The following is a 23,448-nucleotide window of genomic DNA, read 5'->3' as shown; positions in this document are numbered from 1 at the left end:
GTATAAAGGATATTTCCACTAAATGCGCGTACCAAGGTGGGGCACACACACACGCATACATACATTCGCATACTTTGCAAAGTTGTTGTCTGTTTGCATTAGTATTGTTGCTGCTGCTGTTGGGAGGGAATGAGAAGTTTGGGCGCCACACCTCCAGGCGAGGCAGGAGGCAACTCTCTGCCTATGGCTCGCACACATACACACACAGACACACAGGTAACGCGGTGGCCACAATAAATTTTCATTTGTTTACCGTGTGTAATTAGAAAATTAAAACCCAGTTTATATGCCACCACCAGACACAGCAGCAACACAGCAGCAACACAGCAGCAGCAACACAGCAACAGCAACACAACAACAGCAATAGCAGCGACGCTTTGCAGAAAACATGGCCATTAGCAGGGCAAACAACAACAGTGGCGGCCAACAGTTGAGCAACCAATTGACCTGCAGCTAAAGTTACTATTGGGGTTGCTTTTTGTTTCCACTGTGAAACTTGTATGCGTTCTGCTGCGACTTTAAATATTATATTAAAGTGGAAAAACTGATGCCACACACACACTCACACACACGCAGAACAGCAGATGCAAAAAGTCTCATAAAAATATTTCGTTTTTTTTTTGTTGGTCTCTTCGTTTGTGCAAATTTTGTATTCTAGTACAAGTTTTGCACTTTCTTGCATGGCCGCTCAACACAAATTGTAGAGCATAAAAATTTATGGCTCACTCCTTTTTTCCACTTTTTCCTCTGTTTTTACACCGGAAAACGAAATCGCAACGTGAAAACCGCGTAAATGTAAATTTTACAACTCACCCTTGTCACAACGAGTCGAGGAGAGTGCAGAGAAAATTTATGCATAAACACGTCACTGAAATAACCGCAACACACAAAGTACTAAACTCTAAATTTTAAAGAAAAATTTCTAAAAGGCCTCGAATGCAAAAGTTGATGTAATAAAAATTTCTACAGAGTATCGCTAAGTCGCATTAAGTGCGACAACAACAGACAGAACTTTACTTTCTTTTCTATAGTGGCAAAAGAAAAGAACAAATTGAGCTTGCATAAATGAACATGTGTGTCGCCAAAACCAAAAAAAAAAGAATGAAAATCGCAATTGCCTTGAAGTCGAACTCAAGTCGCAAAAAGGCGAGAGAACGAGATTGAAATTGTGAGCCCCCGGACATTGCGTGTCATAAAAGCAAAACTGCAAGTGCGGAGCGATATTTGCCGTGTGTGTGTGTGTGTGACACCTTTTAGTGTGATTGTGTCAGTGGCACGCCCCCGATTCCATTGCCTTTACATTTTAATGCGCAACTTTAGTGTGCAACATTTTCGGCAGCTTCCTCTAGGGAATTTTTTCCGCGAAGTGCGGAAACATTTCTTTGCACTCCCCCTCATTATGTACACACACAATGCGCCAATTCAATTTTCTAAATTTTTTCATGTGGAATGCGTACGTTCCACATATATACATATATGTTTTTTTTTTTTATATATATACATTCGCGTACTGTAAGTAAACTTCAATTTTAACCACAAAAATGCGCTGCACTCGGTGAATAAGAACAATCATTAAAGTGGCCAAGCATTGACATCTTTTTTTGCTTGCTTTTTGTTATTATTCCCCGTCGTCGTTTTATTTGGCACTTTAAATGCTCATAAAACTTGGGGCATGACTCGTAAATGCTGCTGACGACATGAAACTGCAATTTGTCCAACTCCCCACACAGCAAAAGATTTCTGTTTTGCACATTTGCAGCATAATTTTTATATGGTTATAAATCGCATGGCTCATTTATTATTTTTCCATTGCTATTTCCAAATGTCGCAATTAAAATTCCTAATTGTTTTACCATTGCACGAACAATGGCCTAAATAAAGCATACACTTTATTAATATTCGTTTTACAGCTACGACTAAATTCAATCATTCTGCTTCAGTTGCAACATTATCTAATAAATTCAGTTAATGGTCAAAAAACGAGGCAATTTACCCAGAATTTGTTCGACGTCTTAGTCAATCAAATTAAATTGCCTCATTAATTTGCTTTCGGCTCATAATTTATGGTACAAAGTCCAAGAGAATACGTCACTGCGACACATCGTAAATTCCAATGGCTCATTTAATAATAAAAATACATTTTCATTTTCTTTGCTTTGCCTTTTTTTTTGTGTTTTGTTTTGTTGCATTGCACAAAGCTCCAATGCCCCAAAAACCGGTTCTCCAGACGGCTTTTTCTTTTCATGTGTCGTAGAAGAGAGCAGAAAAAAAATGCAAATAAAATCATATCGAAGGCAAGTTTTGAATTACCATGCTTCGGAGCTGAGTTCACTGGAGCAGAAATATGACAGAAAAGCCAGAGTGTCTCTCTGTGTGTGTGTGTGTGTGACAAAGTGACTACGAGTATATTTATTGCTTGTATCGAGTTAGTTGACGCATCAGAATCAGTCTGAAAATGCCACACAACTCTTTTAAAGAATGCCACACAAAAATGCATACGTAAATTCGATCAACTTAATTAGGCAAAGCAAAGCAAAGTAAATAAACAACAAGTCTTTTGAAATATGCTTTAGAAGAGAGCAATCATAATTGTCTGACAAAAGATGTCAGAAATTCGAGAAATTCCAGAGACTCTGAATAATGACGACTTATTCTCATAATTGATATGCCAGACCATAAGCCAATCACTTCAGAAATATTGAAACAGAAGCAGACTACAAAGACAGAGTTATGTGAATTCTTCTTTATTTGAAATCTACAATAAAATATAAACCAGATACATGCCATCATACACAAAATTTACATAAGTATTTTGTATAATTATCTACAAATCAATCAAGTGGCGCCTCGCGCCGTTAATAGTTTTCATAATTCCAAATGGAATTCCTAAAGAATTAATGAGCCAGAAAAAAGCGCGTAACATGGCAACTTAATTAGTATAGTTAATAGATATATTTAGTGAAATGAAAAATGTTGCCCTGGTTCCAATTTACTATCGTCGGACATGATAAGTGGAAAATCTAATCAGTCGAGTGTGTTCCAAACATTAATTACAAATCCAAGTACTTGTGTGCTTGCAAATGTATTTGATTCTAGATATAATTATACGTTAGTTAGTATTCTGCTGACAGCGTTTGTACTTCTCGAATTAGGCTGGTTTGAGAAATAAGCTAACGTTTATTGCTACACGGCTCAATTGAAAACAATGCACAAAACATGAGAATTGTGTCAATGAACTTAGAAACCGCAGTAAGTTTTTCTTGTTATTGGCCAAGGTTTATTAACTGCACGTTTTTGGCTTGTCAGCTCTAGCTTGGAAATATGCACAACAACACAGCACACAATGCACTAACAGCGACGACATTTGAATGCTGAAGGTTAATTTTGCAATAAATTATATATAAAAATATAAAATAAAACTGCCTGCCTGTGTATCGCTGTGCAGTCAGAATCAGTCTCAGTCTCAGTCTTAGTTTGAGAATCGATTCCTCGACGCTTGATGGCAATGCTCTCGCCACTCCGCTCCACTCCTGCATTAAGAACATGACACATAGCTCTTGGCACGTAGCTGAGACATTCTCAACGATACTGTCGAGCTTCGAAACTACATTCATAAGTTGCTGTTGATGTCAGCCAAGTCGATTGCTTTACACACTTCTGGGCATACAAAGTGACACGCCCACACAAACATATAATCGGATAAATGAAAAGGTGAAGCGAGTATTTATACAAACAACAACAGCAATAATAACAAATTCATTCTCGCATACCAAACGAGTTAGTAATAACTACACAACAGCAACAGCAACAGCAGGTCAGTAGTTTGCAATTAAGCTGTTTAACGATCTGACTTGCCTTTTGGCTTTTGCCTCTTGCCTTGGATTAAATCACTAGGAGTGCTCTAGAGCCAATGCAAACAAAATAAAATCTCTGCATTCCTGTAATAGCTTACGCTACTAAAATGAAGCTATTAAAAGTTTTCAAATGGTGCCAAAAAGTTACTTAAATATTAATTGTTGATTTAATTTTGCGCAGAGTTGGAAAGTGAATGGGAAGTGGAAAGGGGAAAGGGGCAAGAGACGCGGCGCCACTGAGCTGAGAATTTATGCGTAAATGCGTGGAAATCCTTTAACAAATCTGCCAGCACACAACCAAACTGAAGTTGGCGGCACGTGTCGTGGCATAAACGCCGTGGCGCGTCGTGTCGCTTCGCGTCGCGTCGCGTTGCATGCAGCATTATGCCAGTTCACGGTCACGTTAACAAATATTTGTTGCCGCTGCTGCTGCTGGTGTTGCTGCTGTTGTTGCCATTGTTGCTGTTGTTTCTGTTGCTATGTTGTTCTGTTGTTCTTGCTCTTGTTTAAGTGGCAGTGGCACAATCGCTGTTACAAATGCATAAACACTGCACTGAAGCAGAAAACCGATTTATGCTTGGTCTCCTTTTGTGTCGGACTCTTGCGCCTCAAAAAAAAAAAAACATTGTCGACTGCAATATGCTACAAAAGAGTTGTATTTTTCGTTGTTTTCTCACTGTTTAATGAGGTCATTAACAATCACAGTAATTACTTATACATAAATCTGAGATTAAACATTTTCCTTAAGACTTTTTGAGACTTTGACGCTATTAACTTTGACAATTTCGTGTATTTTATATTCTATGGTATACTTTGAATCCATATATTATAACTTTGACAATTTCATCAACGGTATATATCTACGGTATATTCTGGCTGTAGTAGTATATCATTATATATCGCAATCTAGTATTTGGAGACATTTGTTATTTGATTAAGTGAATTTTATTGCGTTGTTTTTCTGCTGTACGAACTCATTCAAAATTACAGTATTTGCTTAATCATAAATCAAAAACTACAAATTTCAATACCTGGATTTAAGACTCTCCACAAAAAATGGTCAAAAGTCGCTTAAAATATTTTAAACCAATTGATCAGATTATTCTTATAATAAAACTTGTTCTTTGTTCGTTCGGGATTATGAACATGATTTCACCTTTATGTAAGTGTGGGTTGCACAAATAAATAGCACAATACAGAATGCTTGGCGTGCAGAATTCATTGTTTCAATCACAAAAAACTTTCTATGTGCAGATTTTGTGTAAAAACTTTCAATTAGTTGTTAAAAGTGTAGCTGTTGTGTATATACATATGGCATGTATTTATAATCCGATGTTTGCTCATATTGCGCATCCGCTGAAAGAGTACGAAAATACTCATAAACAAGAGTTGATTGACCAAACCAAAACCAAAAAAAAAGCTGAAAACTGTGTCTTCCGCTGGGCAGCGCGAAATGGAAATGAAAACACACAAGAGCAAACAAATTAAACGAGTTAGAATGCTTTCTGTGCTGTTGCTAAATTGAAGCTAACTCATGCGTTTAAGCTGTCCCACATCTATTACTCATTCGCATACAATGTATACTAGATTTTAGCATACATTTTTCATTCCATTAGAAGCTTGTTTTTGATGCCCTGTAGCAAGCTATTAAAAAGTGCTGATAAATGAAACACTTTAAACAAGTGTTTATCTAAGCACATTTCACAATTCTCACCGCAATAATTACAGAATAGCAAAAAACAAATTAAAATTGTAATAATAAAAATGAAACTAATTTAACTATTAAGTACATCATCATTTATATCATCATTTAAATCGTTGGCTGTTAATTTTTTCTATGATGCGAGAGATGAAATGAAAAACGAAAATACAAAATACGACAAGCAAATGACGGAGGTAATAAGCATGCAATTATGTTGTTTATTTTCAGTCAGAAAACCGCAATCATTTAACTAGCATGGAAACGAGTTGTGCTCACCGTGCCAAATTGTTTGCAATTGCATGCGAAACCAAAAGCGTCAGTTAAAACAGGTTATTTAAGCTAGAAACCCAAATATGAACTATGATTTGTATGTTGTTGAGTTTCGATTTAATATGCATACGCGACGTCGACGTACATACGACGTAAGTCTCGCCGTTACCGGTTTTTTTGGGGCTAATTAACAACTGCAGCAAAGCAATTGCTTTTGTCAAGCGTTATGAATTGGAGCAGTAAAATATTTGACGCCAAAACAAATACAATACCAGCGACCGCAGAAGCTGAACATTTTTGTGCGCTAAAATGGGAAAATGGAAAAAAATCACAAAGGCAGTCAAGGCGACTCCAAACACAACTGTACAGAGAACTTTACTCATTGTGCTTTGCACACCCACTTAAACATTTTGTAAGAAATGGAAAAAAGCACACATTTCTTTTAATACTTTTGCGATAACTACTAATTGCATAAAATTGCAGAACTCTGTTGTGGAAATTATTAAACTTCTCTCGCAGTTGCTGTTTTGTTAGTTACTCTCGCTTTCCGAACCAGAGACTCTTTTGTACACAATAAATATTGCAGTTCCGCTGCGCTGCTTCATTCATACCACAACAAGCAGAGTGTACAAAATTCGCACATGCGCGCAACAATTTGTTGTTACAATTTGCCGGCACAGTTCAATGAACGCACAAATGAATGCAGTCAATTGCTGGCGGCTGCTGCTGTTGCTGCTGCTGCTGCTGTTGTTGTCGATGCTATTTGCTGTTGCTGTTGCTATTGCTGTTGCTATTGCTAGATATTGCTGCAACTGTTTTTTGCGGTCGCCGCCGTTGTTCTTCTAATGAAAGTTAGATAAAATAGAAAGCAGAATGTTTGTGTATATGTGTGTACATTGTGGTTCTCACTCTCTGCATTGAAATTTATTAACTTGTTCACTAGAGAGAGAGCGAGCGAGAGAACGCTTAATAAAACGGACCGCGAGCTACAGCAATAATGCAATAAATAAAACAATATACTACGAACAGAGTGCACAGTGCAAAGCGCACACAATATTACAACAAATATTTATAGAGTACTGCGCTTTATGCTGTCGCAGAGATCGATCATGAACATAGTTTAATGGAAAGGGTGAACAACGTCGGTCAAGGGTTAACAATGCCTTCGATTTATTATCAACAAAGTGTAGCAATGTCTTATGAAAAATTAAAGAATCTCTCTCTCTCTCTCTCCCAGACAGACAGACGTTCATTTCACAGTTGAAATCGATAGCCCAGAACAGGTCAGTTTCAAACGATGGCAGCAAAATGCCAGTGGCATTTCTAGTTTAAGTGCTTTACTCATCGAACACAACTCAAAATGAATTCTCAGTCTCTTTTCTCTTGCGCTTAGTCAGTCTGATTTGTCAGTCTGGGTTGTGTATACAATTCAATTGGTTTTGCTGCTGCTGCTGATATTTGTTACCATTTTTCCAATTCTGCCGATGGCTTTGTTTTTAATTTCTTTGCGACTTTGCCAGTTGATAGAAGCTATTATTGTTATGTTGGTCCAACACAGAGCTCGGTTTTGTTGCTGTCGGTTTTAATTTACCTGTATTCCGCCGCTTGCTCTTCCTTTCCATTCCTTTCTCTAACCATTTTCACATAAAAGTTGTCAATTAATTTACTATGTTCTGTGTAATCGAGGTATCTTGGCATTGGCTACGCTCGATGAACAAAGGCCACGACTCAATGCTTTTAGTCCAAACCGAAGTCAATAAGTTTGAGACGCAGCACATAAGAATGCACTTTAGTGAATGCAAAAACGCAAATGCTGCTAAAAAGCAAAAGCAAAGCCAAAAGGGGATACGACTGCCGATGCCGATGTCGATGTCAGCTAGCAAAGTCGATAGACTTGAACATTTTATGAGAAGTGGGCACCGTTACGCCTGTTCTGCATCAAGGCACAACGACAATATTTACGTGCATGCAAAGTCTAGTATATCCATCTTTCTATCGGTATCTTGCTCGGCTCAAATGCAACATGAAACATGGGAATCGCTCTTAGAATGTAGTGATATTAAATTTCAAATGTTTTTGCAATTTCCCAAGCAGTCGAGCAAGAATTGTCTAGATAAGAAATATTTATGGTTAGGGGCAAATCTGTATTGTGAAAATGCACTTTGTTTACCACAACGTTTAATTTTGATTCAGTCAACATGACGTATACTTCATCTTTGTGATTTAAAGCCATTAGTTATTACCTGTAAGCAGAAGAAAATAAATTAATTATTAGTAATAATACATTTTCTTAACATTACTTTATTTTATTTGTTTATACAATTCTACAAATTTAAAAGTTGCCTAAGTACAACAAATTGTAAGGTTAGTGACCCCGCTCGTCATTGCATATTGATGAGGATTGCAATTGCAAATGCATATTGATGTGGATAACCAATACCGATTCTTCTGCTCTTCATTTTTTCTCATAAACAGAACTCAATCGATTCTATCCATTCGAATTGCAATTTGTATGCTTGATTGCTTAGACATTTCCCCTTGAATTAATTAATTTACACAAATTAAGCGATTCTCGTGCATTTCGTGATGCGCTCTCCCTCTCTTTCTCTCTCTCTTTCTCTGAAGGGTCATTCATTTGTTTTTGGTTTTTGGCGAACCAAAGAGAGAGCAGAATCGTGTTGCCTTGTCCACTTGATCTGACCCTTTCCTTTCTAGACTGGACTTTCATTAATGGCAAATGAAAAATTGCTTGCAATTTCATTAATTCCTCTGGAGTATACCGTAATTACTGTAGTATTCAGTTGCCTTGAGATCTTGTACATAACGTTGTTCAAGTTTAGAAATTCATTGTAATAAATATAGTACAACATATTGTGCATCATATACATTATTATATGAATGAATCTATTTATACTATGTGTGTGTGTACTACAATAAAGATACATTCTGTTAGTTAAACGGTTGCCTGAATGAAAACTTGTTGAAATGAATGAATGAGCAGCTTTCAAATTAAATTAGGCCATGATGTGCCACACACACTCACTCACACAATGAGAATTTTGGGCGCTCTCTCTCTCTCTCTCTCTCTCTCTCTCTATCTCACTCTCTTTCACAGACCCTTAGCAAGTGTTTGTCGCCGGCTCGAAACTAATTGAATTTCTCACTGTCGCTGGCAATTTGCATTATTAAATTTTTAGCAGAGTGTGTCCGTATGTGTGTGAGTGACTGTGTGTGTATGTGTGTGTGTAATTGAGTGTGTTCATATTTAGTATAAAGTTTTTGCTCATTCAAACGGAAATGAGATAATGAATGGCCAGCCATACGACTTGCCCAGCTGATCAAGTACATATCTCACAAATACTCGTAGTTGATGAGCAAAAAGTGAGACCCACGCAGTCAATATTCTTACTGTATCTAAAGCGATATGCACGTGTGTTGATCGAAACAAATTGAGCAGATGTGCTGATAGATGAGCCACAAAATAAAGTTCTCAGCTGGAACTTAATTAATATTAACAAAACAATGAAAATATCTAGCCAGGCCTTCAGTTGGAAAATAAAAGAGCAACTCTAAGGTAGGGCAGCAAAACTTGAAATAATTAAAAAACCACAAGAGTTGAAGAAATTTGCACAACAGCCTCAAGTCAAGCCACATGAAAAAACCACACAGCACACACTCAAGAGCACAAAAGCTGACAGGAAGCGAGATAAGCACATGTGTGTACTGTGTGCTGTGTATCTGTGTGTGTGCTGTGGTGTATGTGGCTACATGAATAACCCACACCACACCACAGCAGAGCACAGCAGAGCAGGGAAAAAGAGTGAAGGCATCCAAACGGCAAGGTAGAAGATACTTACTTGAAAGCAAGTTGGCAACTCTCCCTGTCATGGATTACAAAAGGGGTTAATTAAGGAGCAGGCGAGGTAGGCCTGGCAAGCCAAGCAAACCAAGCGAAGCAGTCAAGCAGGCGCGGTAGTAGGCTGGTAGGCTGACAGGCAAAGGCAGAGGCAGAGACAGAGACAGAAAGGAGCAACAGGACAAAACCCACACACAAGAAAACTGTCGTGTTTATTTATGACACAAGATGCTTTATAATAATCAGCGTCTGACACTTGTAGGGGAACTTTGCCAGGCAGTCAACAGTCGGCAGCTAGCAGCCAGCCAGCCAGCCAGCCAGCAGGGCTAATCGTGGGCTGCTCAAAATTCCTGCATTTCAACGTGTGCAGCACTGCGTATATTCTGTGCAACCTTAATTGAAGTAATACTCAGGCGGCAAAACTGTGCACAGGCCACACATCCTCAGGTTCCCCAGCTTTACAGCTCTCGTGGTCCATTCAAAGGATGAGCCCTAAAAAGGCGCACAAGCAGAGTCAACCAAGCTTCAAATTAATTAAGTATGTATGTAACTAAGCTTAAGCAGAGCAACCAAAGAAGCAAAAACAAAAAATTCAAAAACAAAGGACAATAAATACAATCTCACCTCTTGGCAGGTCGTTTTATTGTCTTTTCGCCAGCGAAACGCTCAACAACATAACAACAACAAGAACAAGAACAACAAAGTTTTGCCACACGCTACCCAAAAATAAAAAAGGGTTCATGTGTGTAAAAGTCAGGGGTTTCAGTTTTCAGTGACAGTTCAAGCACCATAAAATATAAAGTTTTATTTAATTATAATATTTTATGAATTTGGAATTGACTTCTTTTATGGTAGTTCGAATTCTTGAGGGACTTAAGTTTTTTGAAATTGAGCACAAGAGATGCTTTCTTAAGACATTAAACAGATTCACTTTTTAATGCTTATTTTTAATTCAAATTTTAATTTCATTATAATATTCGCATTTAGACAGGTTAACCAATAGCTTCGACGAAAAAGGCAAAGAAACAAACAAATGATTTTTATAAAATATTTTCTGTATTTTCTATGGAATTTCGAATGCTTATCATGCCGTCAGCTGATAGAGCGCAACTTATTTAAAACCTGTAATTTTTCGAAACTGTCTCAGCTGTTTTCTAAATTTATTATATTATTATTAATTATACATTTATTTCCTAATTAACTTCTACAATTTTTACTTAATCGCATCAAAATGCAAGCCAAATCTGCACGGAAAAAAAACAAATGCTGTCGAAAATTATAGCTCTAACTAAAGTCTCTGAGATCTAGGAAACAAACAAAGTCTGACGAAACTAAATGGAGCCGTAGTTCTTCCCAACATAATTCATAGACTCTTTTTCACTTTATTAAAAAACTTCCTATATTTTCATGAGTCAGACTTTTCAAATTCCAGCAATTGAAATATGCTTTCAACTATTTTTCGGCGGCGACTTCGGCTTGATAGCGATAACCCAAAGGGGTTAAAGCACTGAGCGCGAGCATTTGACTATAGCTTCATACAATCGCATTTGAGAACGAGGCGTTCAGTCATAAGAAACAAGTCGAATTAAAAACATTGTTTGTTTAGCGGTCGCACAATTTACCAAAAATGAGTCACACTTCACGCCGTATACTTTACGGATTTACGCTCCTGCTGCTGATTATGCAACTGGTACATCAAGGATTATCAGCACCAGGACGACAACAGACGATTGCAAGCTCGAACTCTTACACTGAACGAGTGCTGCAAATTTCAAAGGCAGCGGAGATAGCTAACTATATGAACAAGAATGTCAATCCATGTGACAATTTCTACGAGTTTGCCTGTGGCAATTGGCCGCGGATTAATAAGGCCACAAGAGAAAAAGGGAGAACTGGAAGACTTGAACAAATAAGCCAAGGTTTCCTACGGAAGGTGAAACAATTCCTCATCAAGGAGAATGATCAACTAGACACCCCAGAGGAAAAGCAGATAAGGAGTTTCTATAGATCCTGCACGAGCGTCACGCGAATCGACGAAAGCTACCGCAACAAACTGAAGGAAGTGATACGCGAATTTGGAGGGATGCCAGTTCTGGAGGAAAGTAGCTGGAAAGCGTCGGAATTCGACTGGATTGAAACGATTGGCAAAATCGCTAATACCTATGGTCAATCAATCATTATGAAAATTGAAATTGGACCTGATTGGTTGAGAAACATAAAAAATACGGTCCATGTTAGTTATCAGGAATTTCCCCTCCTCACCCGAGGCATGTATCTGAATAGCGAATCAGAATATGCGCGCACAAAATATGTCGCAGAGATGGCTATCAATCTCATCGAGTACTTGAACATAGAAAGTAAATTGGCGCAATCAACTGCCGCGGAGCTGATGAGCTTTGAGGTGGAGCTGGCCAAAGGATTGCCAAGCGAAACAGAAGAGATACAAGCGTCTAAGGTTGTCATACGGAGAACAATTTCCGAGATGCAGAAACTCTATGGCTCCACTTTAGATATCCAGCGGTTCGTCAATATAACTCTGGGCGAGGATATCAATGACCTTTATGACATGTTTCCGGAGTATAAGAAAAATCTTGTCGAAGTTATTCAACGCACTCCGAAACGAATTGTGGCCAACTACATATTCTATAACTTAATTAAAGCCTTTTGGCTTGAAATGAATAAGCAAGAGTCTAACGAGAGGGAGAGAAACTGTCAGTCCATAACTATCGACACATTTGCTAAGAACGTAAACAATATGATCTACAGGCGCCACAACACCGCCGACACTGCCGCCGAATTGCAGCTGATGTGGAGCGAGCTGCAAAAGACCTTCAAGCAGACGTTGCAATCAGATCGACTGAACTGGCTAAGTCCAAAAAGCCGTGAATTAGCCATTGAGAAGATTACAGCAATGAAGCTGGAAGTGAACTCTCATCTAAAGGAAGATCTCTCCAAAGATTTTGTGAATATTCATCTGTCTGATGACGATTATATCGACAATCTGAAACAAATATTTAAGAAGACCGCGGCCACGGCTAGAGCACAAATCCATCTGCCCATCGGCTACCAAATAGATAACAGTTTCTCGGCAATCTATAAAAGGCAGTACAACGCCATCATGATGCCAGTAGCATGGCTCCAGCCTTATTACTTGTGGGCTGCCAGCTATTCTAATCCCATCAAGTATGGCGCTATGGGTACAATCATTGGACATGAGATCATCCATGGCTTTGATGCCGTGGGCAGAAGTTTCAATGCCCAGGGAAATCTCCATGACTGGATGGATGAGAAGTCTTACATTAACTTCAATGATCGCCAAAAATGCTTTAGTGAGCAGTACAGCAATTATTCATTTTACGACATAAAGCTGCCTAAATCTGAAGACCAAAGCGAAAATATTGCAGACAACAGCGGAGTGCGACTTGCCTTCGATGCCTTTCGCAATTGGCAGAATGCACAGGAGTCCTCGCTCAACGATCGAATGAACCTGCTGCCCGGTCTCAACTACACCAACAATCAGCTGTTTTTCATTAGCTATGCCCAGTCCCGGTGCTCCGATGTGGCTGAAGAACAACGCCTCAGAAGCGTCATCTCGGATAATCATGCGCCTGAAATGTTCCGTGTAATCGGACCTCTGTCCAACTTTGATGAGTTCTCCAAAGAGTTCAATTGTGCTCTGGGCACACAAATGAATCCTGTTCGCAAGTGCGAGCTGTACTAAAGTGTCGATTCAAATATGTTAAAATTGTTTAATTATTTTAAATAAAGAAGTTTCTTTTCTTTTGTTTTGGAATATTTCGGTAATGTAAATTTCATTTTACTACCTCATCTCATTTAATTTTGCATGCTATTAGCAAGAAAGAAGGACTGATGAAACTAAATGAAGTTGTAGTTCATCCCAACATAATAGACTCCTTTTCACTTCATTAAAAATCTTTCTAAACTTTCATGATTCAGACTTTTTCAAATTCCAGCAATTAAAATATGCTTTCAACTATTTTTCGGCGGCGACTTCGGCTTGATAGCGATAACCCAAAGGGGTCAAAGCACTGAGCGCGAGCATTTGACTATAGCTTCATACAATCGCATTTGAGAACGAGGCGTTCAGTCATAAGAAACAAGTCGAATTAAAAACATTGTTTGTTTAGCGGTCGCACAATTTACCAAAAATGAGTCACACTTCACGCCGTATACTACACGGATTTACGCTCCTGCTGCTGATTATGCAACTGGTACATCAAGGATTATCAGCACCAGGACGACAACAGACGATTGCAAGCTCGAACTCTTACACTGAACGAGTGCTGCAAATTTCAAAGGCAGCGGAGATAGCTAACTATATGAACAAGAATGTCAATCCATGTGACAATTTCTACGAGTTTGCCTGTGGCAATTGGCCGCGGATTAATAAGGCCACAAGAGAAAAAGGGAGAACTGGAAGACTTGAACAAATAAGCCAAGGTTTCGATCGGAAGGTGAAGCAATTCCTTATCAAAGAAAATGATCAACTAGACACCCCAGAGGAAAAGCAGATAAGGAGTTTCTATAGATCCTGCACGAGCGTCACGCGAATCGACGAAAGCTACCGCAACAAACTGAAGGAAGTGATACGCGAATTTGGAGGGATGCCAGTTCTGGAGGAAAGTAGCTGGAAAGCGTCGGAATTCGACTGGATTGAAACGATTGGCAAAATCGCTAATACCTATGGTCAATCAATCATTATGAAAATTGAAATTGAACCTGATTTGTACAGAAACACAAAGAATACGGTCCATGTTACTTATCAGGAATTTCCCCTCCTCACCCGAGGCATGTATGTGAATAGCGATACAGAATATGCGCGCAAATATTATACCGCAGCAATAGCTATCAATCTCATCGAGTACTTGAACATAGAAAGTGAATTGGCGCAATCAACGGCCGAAGAGCTGATGAGCTTTGAGGTTGAGCTGGCCAAAGGATTGCCAAGCGAAACAGAAGAGAAACAAGCGTCCAAGATGTTCATATGGAGAACAATTTCCGAGATGCAGAAGCTCTATGGCTCCACTTTGGACATCCAGCGGTTCGTCAATGTAACTCTGGGCGAGGATATCAATAACCTCTATGACGTACTGCCGGAGTATAAGAAAAATCTTGTCGAAGTTATTCAACGCACTCCGAAACGAATTGTGGCCAACTACATATTCTATAACTTAATTAAAGCCTTTTGCCTTAAAGTGAATGAGCAAGAGTCTAAAGAGAGAGAGAGGAACTGTCAGTCCATAACTAGCGACACATTTGCTAAGAACGTAAACAATATGATCTACAGACGCCACAACACTGCCGACACTGCCGCCGAATTGCAGCTGATGTGGATCGAAATGCAAAAGACCTTCAAGCAGACGTTGCAATCAGATCGACTGAACTGGTTAAGTCCGAAAAGCCGTGAATTGGCCATTGAGAAGATGACAGCAATGAAGCTGGAGGTGAACTCTCATGTTAAGGAAGATTTCTCCAAGGATTTTGTGAATATTCATATGTCCGATGACGATTATATCGGAAATCTGAAGCAAATATTTAAGAAGGCCGCGGCCACTGAAAGAGCCAAAATCCATCTGCCTACCACCTTCCAAATAGATAACGCCCAGTACAGTTACTCGCCATCGAATTTCATACAGTATAACGCCATCATGATGCCAGTCGCATTGCTGCAGCCTTATTACTTGTGGGCTCCCAGCTATTCTAATCCCATCAAGTATGGTGGTTTGGGTGCAATCATTGGACATGAGATCATCCATGGTTTTGATGCCGTGGGCAGAAGTTTCGATGCCCAGGGAAATCTCCATGACTGGATGGATGAGAAGTCGTTTATTAACTTCAATGATCGCCAAAAATGCTTTAGTGAGCAGTACAGCAATTATTCATACTATGGGATAAAGCTGCCTAAATCTGAAGACCAAAGCGAAAATATTGCGGACAACAGCGGAGTGCGACTTGCCTTCGATGCCTTTCGCAATTGGCAGAATGCACAGGAGTCCTCGCTCAACGATCGAAAGAACCTACTTCCCGGTCTCAACTACACCAACAATCAGCTGTTCTTCATTAGTTATGCCCAGTTCTGGTGCACCGATGTAGCTAAAGAACAACGTCTCATAAACATCATCTCGGACAGTCATACGCCCAGCATGTTCCGTGTGATCGGACCTCTGTCCAACTTTGATGAGTTCTCCAAGGAGTTCAATTGTGCTGTGGGCACACAAATGAATCCTATTCGCAAGTGCGAGCTGTACTAAAGTGTCGATTCAAATATGTTAAAGATGTTTAATTATTTTAAATAAAGAATTGTAATATTTCGGTAATGTAAATTCCATTTTACTACTTCATTTCATTTCATATTACATGCTATTAGTATAAAAGACTATTCTAACTTTCTGCCTACAGGAAATGTACAAATGCATATGGAAGCAATTCCAACCTCGACCAGTAGCAAACGTAATTTTAAGGTAGAGTGCGATATTTGGGACATCAGAGAGAATCAAAAAGCTACTGGTTAACGATCTGATAAATTTTCATTAATGTGTGGTACTATATGTAATGAAAAAGTATATCGATATACCGAAAATAACTTTTGGTATATTTTAGTATTTTGTAGGTATATTTTAAAATTAAAACCGCGCTGCTTTGCCTCTATCGAAAATGAATAGCGGGTATTTCAGCATTCTGACTTGATTGCTTTAAGCTGGCAGAAAACAAAGATTTGTAGAAAAGTATTTTATGTATTTTTTGTAGTAATTACAAGAATGGGAATCGTGAGTATTACCAACAATTTTATCTAAATAAGATAATGCCTCTTTAAGCACCGTTTGCATGGTCGTGTTTCTTATGTGCCCATTTAGATTTCGTTTTGATTATAAATTGATAGTTTCCCCCAGTTGTGTGGAAAAAAATGTGTTTGTGGAGCGTTAGAAGTGGGAGTAGGAGTACTTGCCACTTGCCACTTGGCACTGGGGGTACTTTAAAAGAGCTTTTACGCAGAAAACAAGATTTGAATTTGAACTTTGTGTGCCAAAAGCCATGTTGAGTATACAAACAAATAATCAATTCAGTGAGCAGCGTGGGATGCGATGGTAACAGAACTCCAACGACGATGTTTCCAACATAACGAACACAAATAAAGCACATCGTTGCGTGAATAAGTGCTATGCGGCACACAGTCATAAAGACAACATATAGTACACGGCACATAAACGAGGGATACCAACAACAACAACAACAACAACCACAAAAAGAAAGAAACGCGAAAGGTTGCGGCATCGGAAGTCATCTTTGTACTGCCGTGATTTGAAAAGAAAAATGTTCACGCCTTTATGGCTGAATACATTTTTTATTCATACTTTGGAAGCCTTCAATGCGCGACGCATTGAACACAAGAAATATTTGTGTACAAATTGAGGACATCATCGTGCGCACAAAATCCCAAAATGGAAGCAAGGATAAGAGCCGCAAGTACTTGCTTGCTACGTGGTGTCAAACAAAATTGAAAATCCCTCAAAATGAGAAAAATTATCGGAAAAATCAGCGAGTATTAACAAAACACTGTCAAATCAAAGCGATGTCAGGATTAAAAGAACTGACAAAATGCAAATTTTGTTTATTTATTTATTTTTTTTTTTTGGAAATTGAAGCAGCTTAAATCGAATATTAGTTGAAACCGATTAAATATTTTCAGTACATGATAACATCTGGTTTCGATATAAGGACATGATTCAGTTTAAAGCGCACAAGCTCTAACTGTCAACAGGCATTATTTATATTATGACAGGCAAATGAGGATTAGACTTTAAACCTCTCTCAGAGAACATACATGTGTATCTGTGTGTGCGTGTCGTTAATCAACTCTTATATTCGGTTTGCCTCTTTCTGGTTTCCCCAGTTCTCAGTTCTTGCTGTCGACGAAGTATTCTTTGCAGTCAGAATGTGATTAAAGCAGCAGACGCCAAGGAGCTCAATATGTCGTTGAAACTAAGGCTGCAAAACTTCAGAGCAAAAGGAATTGGGGGATTGGGACTGAGACTGAGACTGAGGCTGAGATGGGGACTGAGACTGGGATCATAGCCAGCCAGGAAAATAAAATGCCCTCAAAACATGCCTTTTGACAGCTGCCGAAACTTTTGCATGACATTTATCATTGTCGCATAACAAATGAGCGACAGCAGCAACGAAAACAAAAACAACACCAACAACAAAAGACATTGGAATCAAGGAGTTATGGCTCGTCGCTCAATGTTTTTGCCACCTACACACACACACACACACACACACTCGCACACAGATACACACGCACACATACAAAGAAAAGAATACTGAGAAATCTTTAAGACGTCGTTTTGTATCTTAACGTAGGCGTTTGGACTTTGCGCCACATCTGAACTGAACTTCACAATAAGCAAATGAGCAAACTCTCAACATAACTCAAAAAAAAAAGATTGCTTGAAGAAGTTAGAGATCGGTGCTAGAAAGCATATATATAGCATATATGTACATTCAACAATCTGCATAGAAAAGAAATAAATCCCATATAATTGGTATACTAAATTGAAAGTCTTTAGCTCACTTCGCTGTCATTTGACATCTCGAAAATGGCAATGTAATTTGGATTATTATCCACTTTAGTTATTCTAATAGGTTGCACTCAATTTGAAAATTTGTAATTGCGCTATGATTGGATGTGTGCCCGTCTGTGTGGATGTTAAACTCCAAAAAAGGAGCACGCCTCATCTGCAGTAAAGCGCAGCATGCGGATGCGGGCAGATAAACTGGGAATCGCAAAACTGGAAATGGGTGACGCCAACGCAAAAACAAAAAAAGGAGGTATCGCAGGGATTGCGATTGGGATTGGAAATGCAACTCACGCAAGTACGAGTGTGGAAGACCATGGCAAAAACAACGACTGGCAATTTCAGTTAATCTGCAACGCACACGGGCGCTAATAACGGCAAAAACAAGCAGAACAACTGCGACAGCAGCAACAACAACAGCAACAACAGCAACAATGACAACGCCAATGGGGAAGGGCAGCTGAGAGTGGGTTTGGTCCGTTGCGGTTGAGTTCGTTTGCTTTTTTGTATCTGTATCTGTGTATGTGAGTTTGTGTGGGAGACAGTCTTAATTTTGTATTTTGAACCAAATTTCATGTAATGCATAGATTCCCAAAAACAAGCGATGATTACTACAGTCGCCTCCCTCCGACCGAAAAAGCAATTCTCAAGCTTTCACTCGTAAATTAAAATGTAATCGTTTGTTTCTGCTAGAGAAATAAGGTTAATTGAAACAACAACTTTGGTAGTAAATAAGCGACTAACAATACTATATATATATTTGTAGAGTGACTTTTGTTGCTCACGCATTGTCTTTCTCCTGACGAGCGTTACACTTCTTCGTGCCAGATATTAAGCACTTTGTCATTTATGTGTCAAAATCATGTCAGCGTGAAATGGCGAAGCAAAACACAAACACACGAAGAGCAACAACAACTTAGAAAAGTACGAGTCTGAGTGACAGACGGGGCACTTTGACAAGCTGACGTTCATGCTTTCAGCAAAGGGATTTGAGAGCCGCTGTTAGAGATGCGTTTAAGCAAAACGCAATGCCGAAAGGCATCACAACAGCAACTATCAACTTTGTGTGCTATTTCTTTACCAAAAAGCATACCTGAGAGATAGGGGGCCCTCAGGTATTTGACAGCAAAAAAACAACGTCTTGAAAAAGATGTTTGTGTGAAACTGTGATTTTAAATAAAACTCCACACCTAACCATATTTGTACGTTTTTGATGTGTGAAGTGTGATAGCCAAATATTATGTGCTGCTAAAGAAATTTAAAATATTTCAAAATATTATATTGTGAATATATATACACATTTCTAATCTCCTGTTCATATATCATAATTTTTTAAATGTTCTTTTAATACGTTACAAATTTTGAATTTTTAGCAAATATTTGCTTTATTTTACCCCTTATCTTTTCATCAAATATTAACACTCTTCTGTTTGTCTTTTAAATATTATAAAACCTTTCCAATGTTCCATTCCTATGTTTTTAATATTTTTCAAAATTAGTTTTCTTATAATTTACTTCCTTCGAATGTGATTTTAAATTTACTAAATTTCAACACTCAAGGAATATTTGTTTATGCTTTTTACCTTCTTAACAAATTCCAATTTATATTTAGTAATTTTCTGCTCACATATTATAAAGATTTCTCCAAAACTAGCTGGGTTAATATTGAGCAAATATTCCTTTAAATTGTTTTGTCTTTGCCTTCAACAAATTTTTGGACTTTCTTGTTTATTTTGGTGCAAATAAAAAAAAACTAAGTAATCGAGCAGTTTCGATGGCAGCGTTCTCATTTACTCTTGGTAGCGAGCGACATTGACCAAGTTACCAAGTTAGTCTACCTTAATTGAATCGAGTGCTTATCGCTGGCCAAGTTCTCTTGCATAAAACACATACATATATGTTTATATATACATACATGAAAATATCTTATCAGATGCGTATAAACTTTGTTATGTCAACGCTAAGTTAGTGTGTGCTTTATGTACTTTTGTTATTGTTATTGTTTTCGTATTCGTTTCGTTTTCGTTTTTGTTAGTTTGATTTTCATTGTTTATTTTTGGACGTAACGTTAGCGCGGTATTTTTATGTTTGGTCAATAAACTTAACTAATATCAATGAATTAAAAGCGAAAGTACTCCGCAATGACACAACTTTGGGGAGAGTACTGAGAGCGTAGCAAAAAGGCTAGGGAGTTGTTCTTGAAACGCGGGGGGAGTTGAAGAGAGATTCCAAAGATGATAATATTAAATATTAAATTCCAATGACTTGGAATGCGTATGGCATTAAATATTTAAGCGAGTTTTGCTCAGCTTAGCTTAGCCTCATTTCAAATGCAACCGAAAATTGATGTCGCAGCGTGTCGCATCACATTAGGTAATGGCCAATGTTCTGAGCGAAGCGTTTTCTTCACTTCAATGAAAGGGGGGAGACCAACCAGTCAGCGAAGACACAGCCAAAGCAATTTGCTCATTCCATACTCTCAACACGCGCGCACCCACTCGCAAAATATTCATGTGCTGCAGAGTCACGTCACAACTTCCTTTTATGACGATGTTGCAGCCAAAGATACTTCTCGCACTCGCAACTCGTTGTAGGCCTCAAAGCATCAGCTAGCTTTTAATCGTTTGCTTCGTTTGCTCAACGTTTTTTTTTTTTGTTGACTCCCCTTCGCAGTATAAAACATCATATATGAAAATGGGGATGTGGTAAAACAAAATGTTATGATAACCTTACTCAAATATGTGCCAAAGGGAGAATAAAGTATTTTTCACCGAAAACATCGAGTGAAAGCTCAGATCGACAAGACAATAAAAAAAATGCGAGACATTAAATTTAGTATGTAAGAGTATTCAGACAACACACACATACAACATCAAATAGTCAAGCACGCTTGTTTCTTTGTTTTTATTACATCAGCGCATTGAATGTCAATCATCATTTACAACCATTTATTCCCATAAGTAGGCATATTAAACGAGCATTTTTGAGCAGTCAACAGACAACAACAACTAATCCCAAACCGAATGAGTTTAAAAAAAATAAAAACAATTCATCTTCACTTGGTTGTGTCTTCGGCCTTTTCTATCGTCGCGAAATGTTTTTCAAGTACCTGCTGAAATTGCATTAATTCTTACGCATCAACAAATCTTTCTTTCAACGCAAAGCAAATCACTTTTGAATGACATATACTCGTTACTTTCCTACCCGTATCATAATATCCGCTTGAACAAATAAATAATGAAAAATCCTCCCTTTTGAGCACACTGTGAACACTCGTCGTATAATAAAAAATGTAAAGTAAAACTAAATTGAGGAATTTTTAAAAGTGCACGACCATTTAACGCTGCTCGCTTCTCTTGACTCTGCTCGACGTCGCATTTGCCAAATTCCCAATTTCAAATGCCTATCACGTACTTGAATTATTGCCAGCCGGACTGACTAATGCGATAAATATTTAACACATCTTGTTGCGATTAATTTGTATGTGAATATTCAACTATGCACGTAGTATTTTATATGCACGAATTATGGAAAAATTTCTATAAAATTGTTAGATTACAATCGCTTGTTTGTTGTTCGATGATCTCGTTGTACTCTCACTTTTTACATAATACTATTATTGTTTCCCATTTTATGCAAATGCAAAACACTTTGCGTCGATCTATAAACAACATCATTATCTATAAAGTTAAAATGGAATTCAGAACTCTGGCTGTCTGGGAATGCAATGTAAACTTATCTAAATGCACCAAAAATATATTACCCATTAAGCAAATGTATTTTAAGTCTAGCAGAAAAGCAGACAAACAAGACTAAAATGGAATCTGTTTTAAAATATAGCATTAATATCGATTGTATTGAAAGGGACAACGAAGGAGCAGAAAAGTTCGTTACAGTCGCCACTTTATTGGTCAACGAATGGAGATGGCAGACCCCGGTTTTTATTGCTCCACATTTGATTATGTAAATGCGCAGCTTCCATTAAACTTGTGGAACAACATTAAGAAGTCATAAAGACGACTTCGATAATTGCAAGCAATTTCGTCTTCTTTTTCTTCTCTGTTTTTTTTTGTCTTTTTGTGTAGCTTAATTTGCAAAAGCATTGCATTGCATAGCTGGTTATAGGGGGAAAACTTTAATGACACAATTGGGAACAGCCACTGGAAATTATAATAAATAGATGTTCGGAATGTTTTTCTGCGGAATCGTGGACGACAAGTGAAAATGCATCGCTTTCAAAGCAAATACGCAGAGAATACGCATACGGAGTGGTGGCTAACCGTAGTTTATAGGGCCATGTGTTTTCATTAGTCAAACACAAATTGAAACGACACGTTTTCTTTGGTTCAGACTGCAAGATGGATTGAAGCCATGCCATGAAAGACGTCCAACCAGAAACACTTAACATAAACATGAAAAAGGTTATACAAGCAGACATACGAGTGCTCACTAGCTGGCTCGCTGCCTGGCGGCCTGGCTGACTGTCGAGTGAGAAAAACTAACAATAACTACTGTTTATACATCGGCGGGGCTAAACACGCCGACAGCCAGTTACCACAAATTGTTCCACACATCGCTGGCTGGCTAAGAAAAACAACAGCAAAACAAAATTGCATCGCCATTCGAAAAGGGCAGCAAGGGTATAATGATTTTGAAGGGAAAATACAATTTAAATATATTCAAAGTTAAATAACACTTAAATTTCGAAATATTCAAATTAATAAATTCAATATATTATTAATCAATTCATCTTTCTCTACAGTAATCGAATAACATAAAAATAACAAATTCCAAATCAAATAGTAGCAATTACATGGCTTCGAAACATTAAATTTAAGTTTTTAAGAATTAATAAATAAAAATTAATAATCACATTATCTGCCTCTATTATTCGTCAAAAGTATGAAAATATATGTAATACAAATTTCATTTAAATTCCAGTATATTATTATTAAATTAGTATATAATTATTCTGCCTTTATAGGGTATCTACATCTGCGACTAAAGCATTCTCACTGCAATTATTGCAGCTGCTTACAATCAAAAAGGGTGTTCCTCAATGACTGTTTAGCTGGCAGTTTCTATTTGAATATAATTTTCACACCCAAGTCACAAAAAACCAAGTAGCCGCTTTTCTATACTACGAAAAAAACTTATCTCCAAAGCAGC

The 23,448-nt window shown here is 38.0% G+C and overlaps 2 protein-coding genes across 4 annotated transcripts in view; one reads left to right on the top strand and one right to left on the bottom strand.

The window, feature by feature from the left end:
• The window catches only part of LOC132789975 (Krueppel-like factor luna), a 92,896-nt gene that overhangs the window by 52,614 nt on the left and 16,834 nt on the right, over nt 1-23,448 (bottom strand). The window lies entirely within an intron of this gene.
• LOC132790054 (neprilysin-4-like) lies at nt 13,789-16,020 on the top strand. The gene has a single exon (XM_060798478.1). The coding sequence runs from the start codon at nt 13,852-13,854 to the stop codon at nt 15,952-15,954; it is 2,103 nt and encodes a 700-aa protein (XP_060654461.1). The 5' UTR covers nt 13,789-13,851; the 3' UTR covers nt 15,955-16,020.

Source organism: Drosophila nasuta, chromosome 3 (genome assembly GCF_023558535.2).
Source record: "Drosophila nasuta strain 15112-1781.00 chromosome 3, ASM2355853v1, whole genome shotgun sequence".
NCBI classification, from domain to species: domain Eukaryota; kingdom Metazoa; phylum Arthropoda; class Insecta; order Diptera; family Drosophilidae; genus Drosophila; species Drosophila nasuta.
This window is presented reverse-complemented; position numbering and strand designations above follow the sequence as displayed.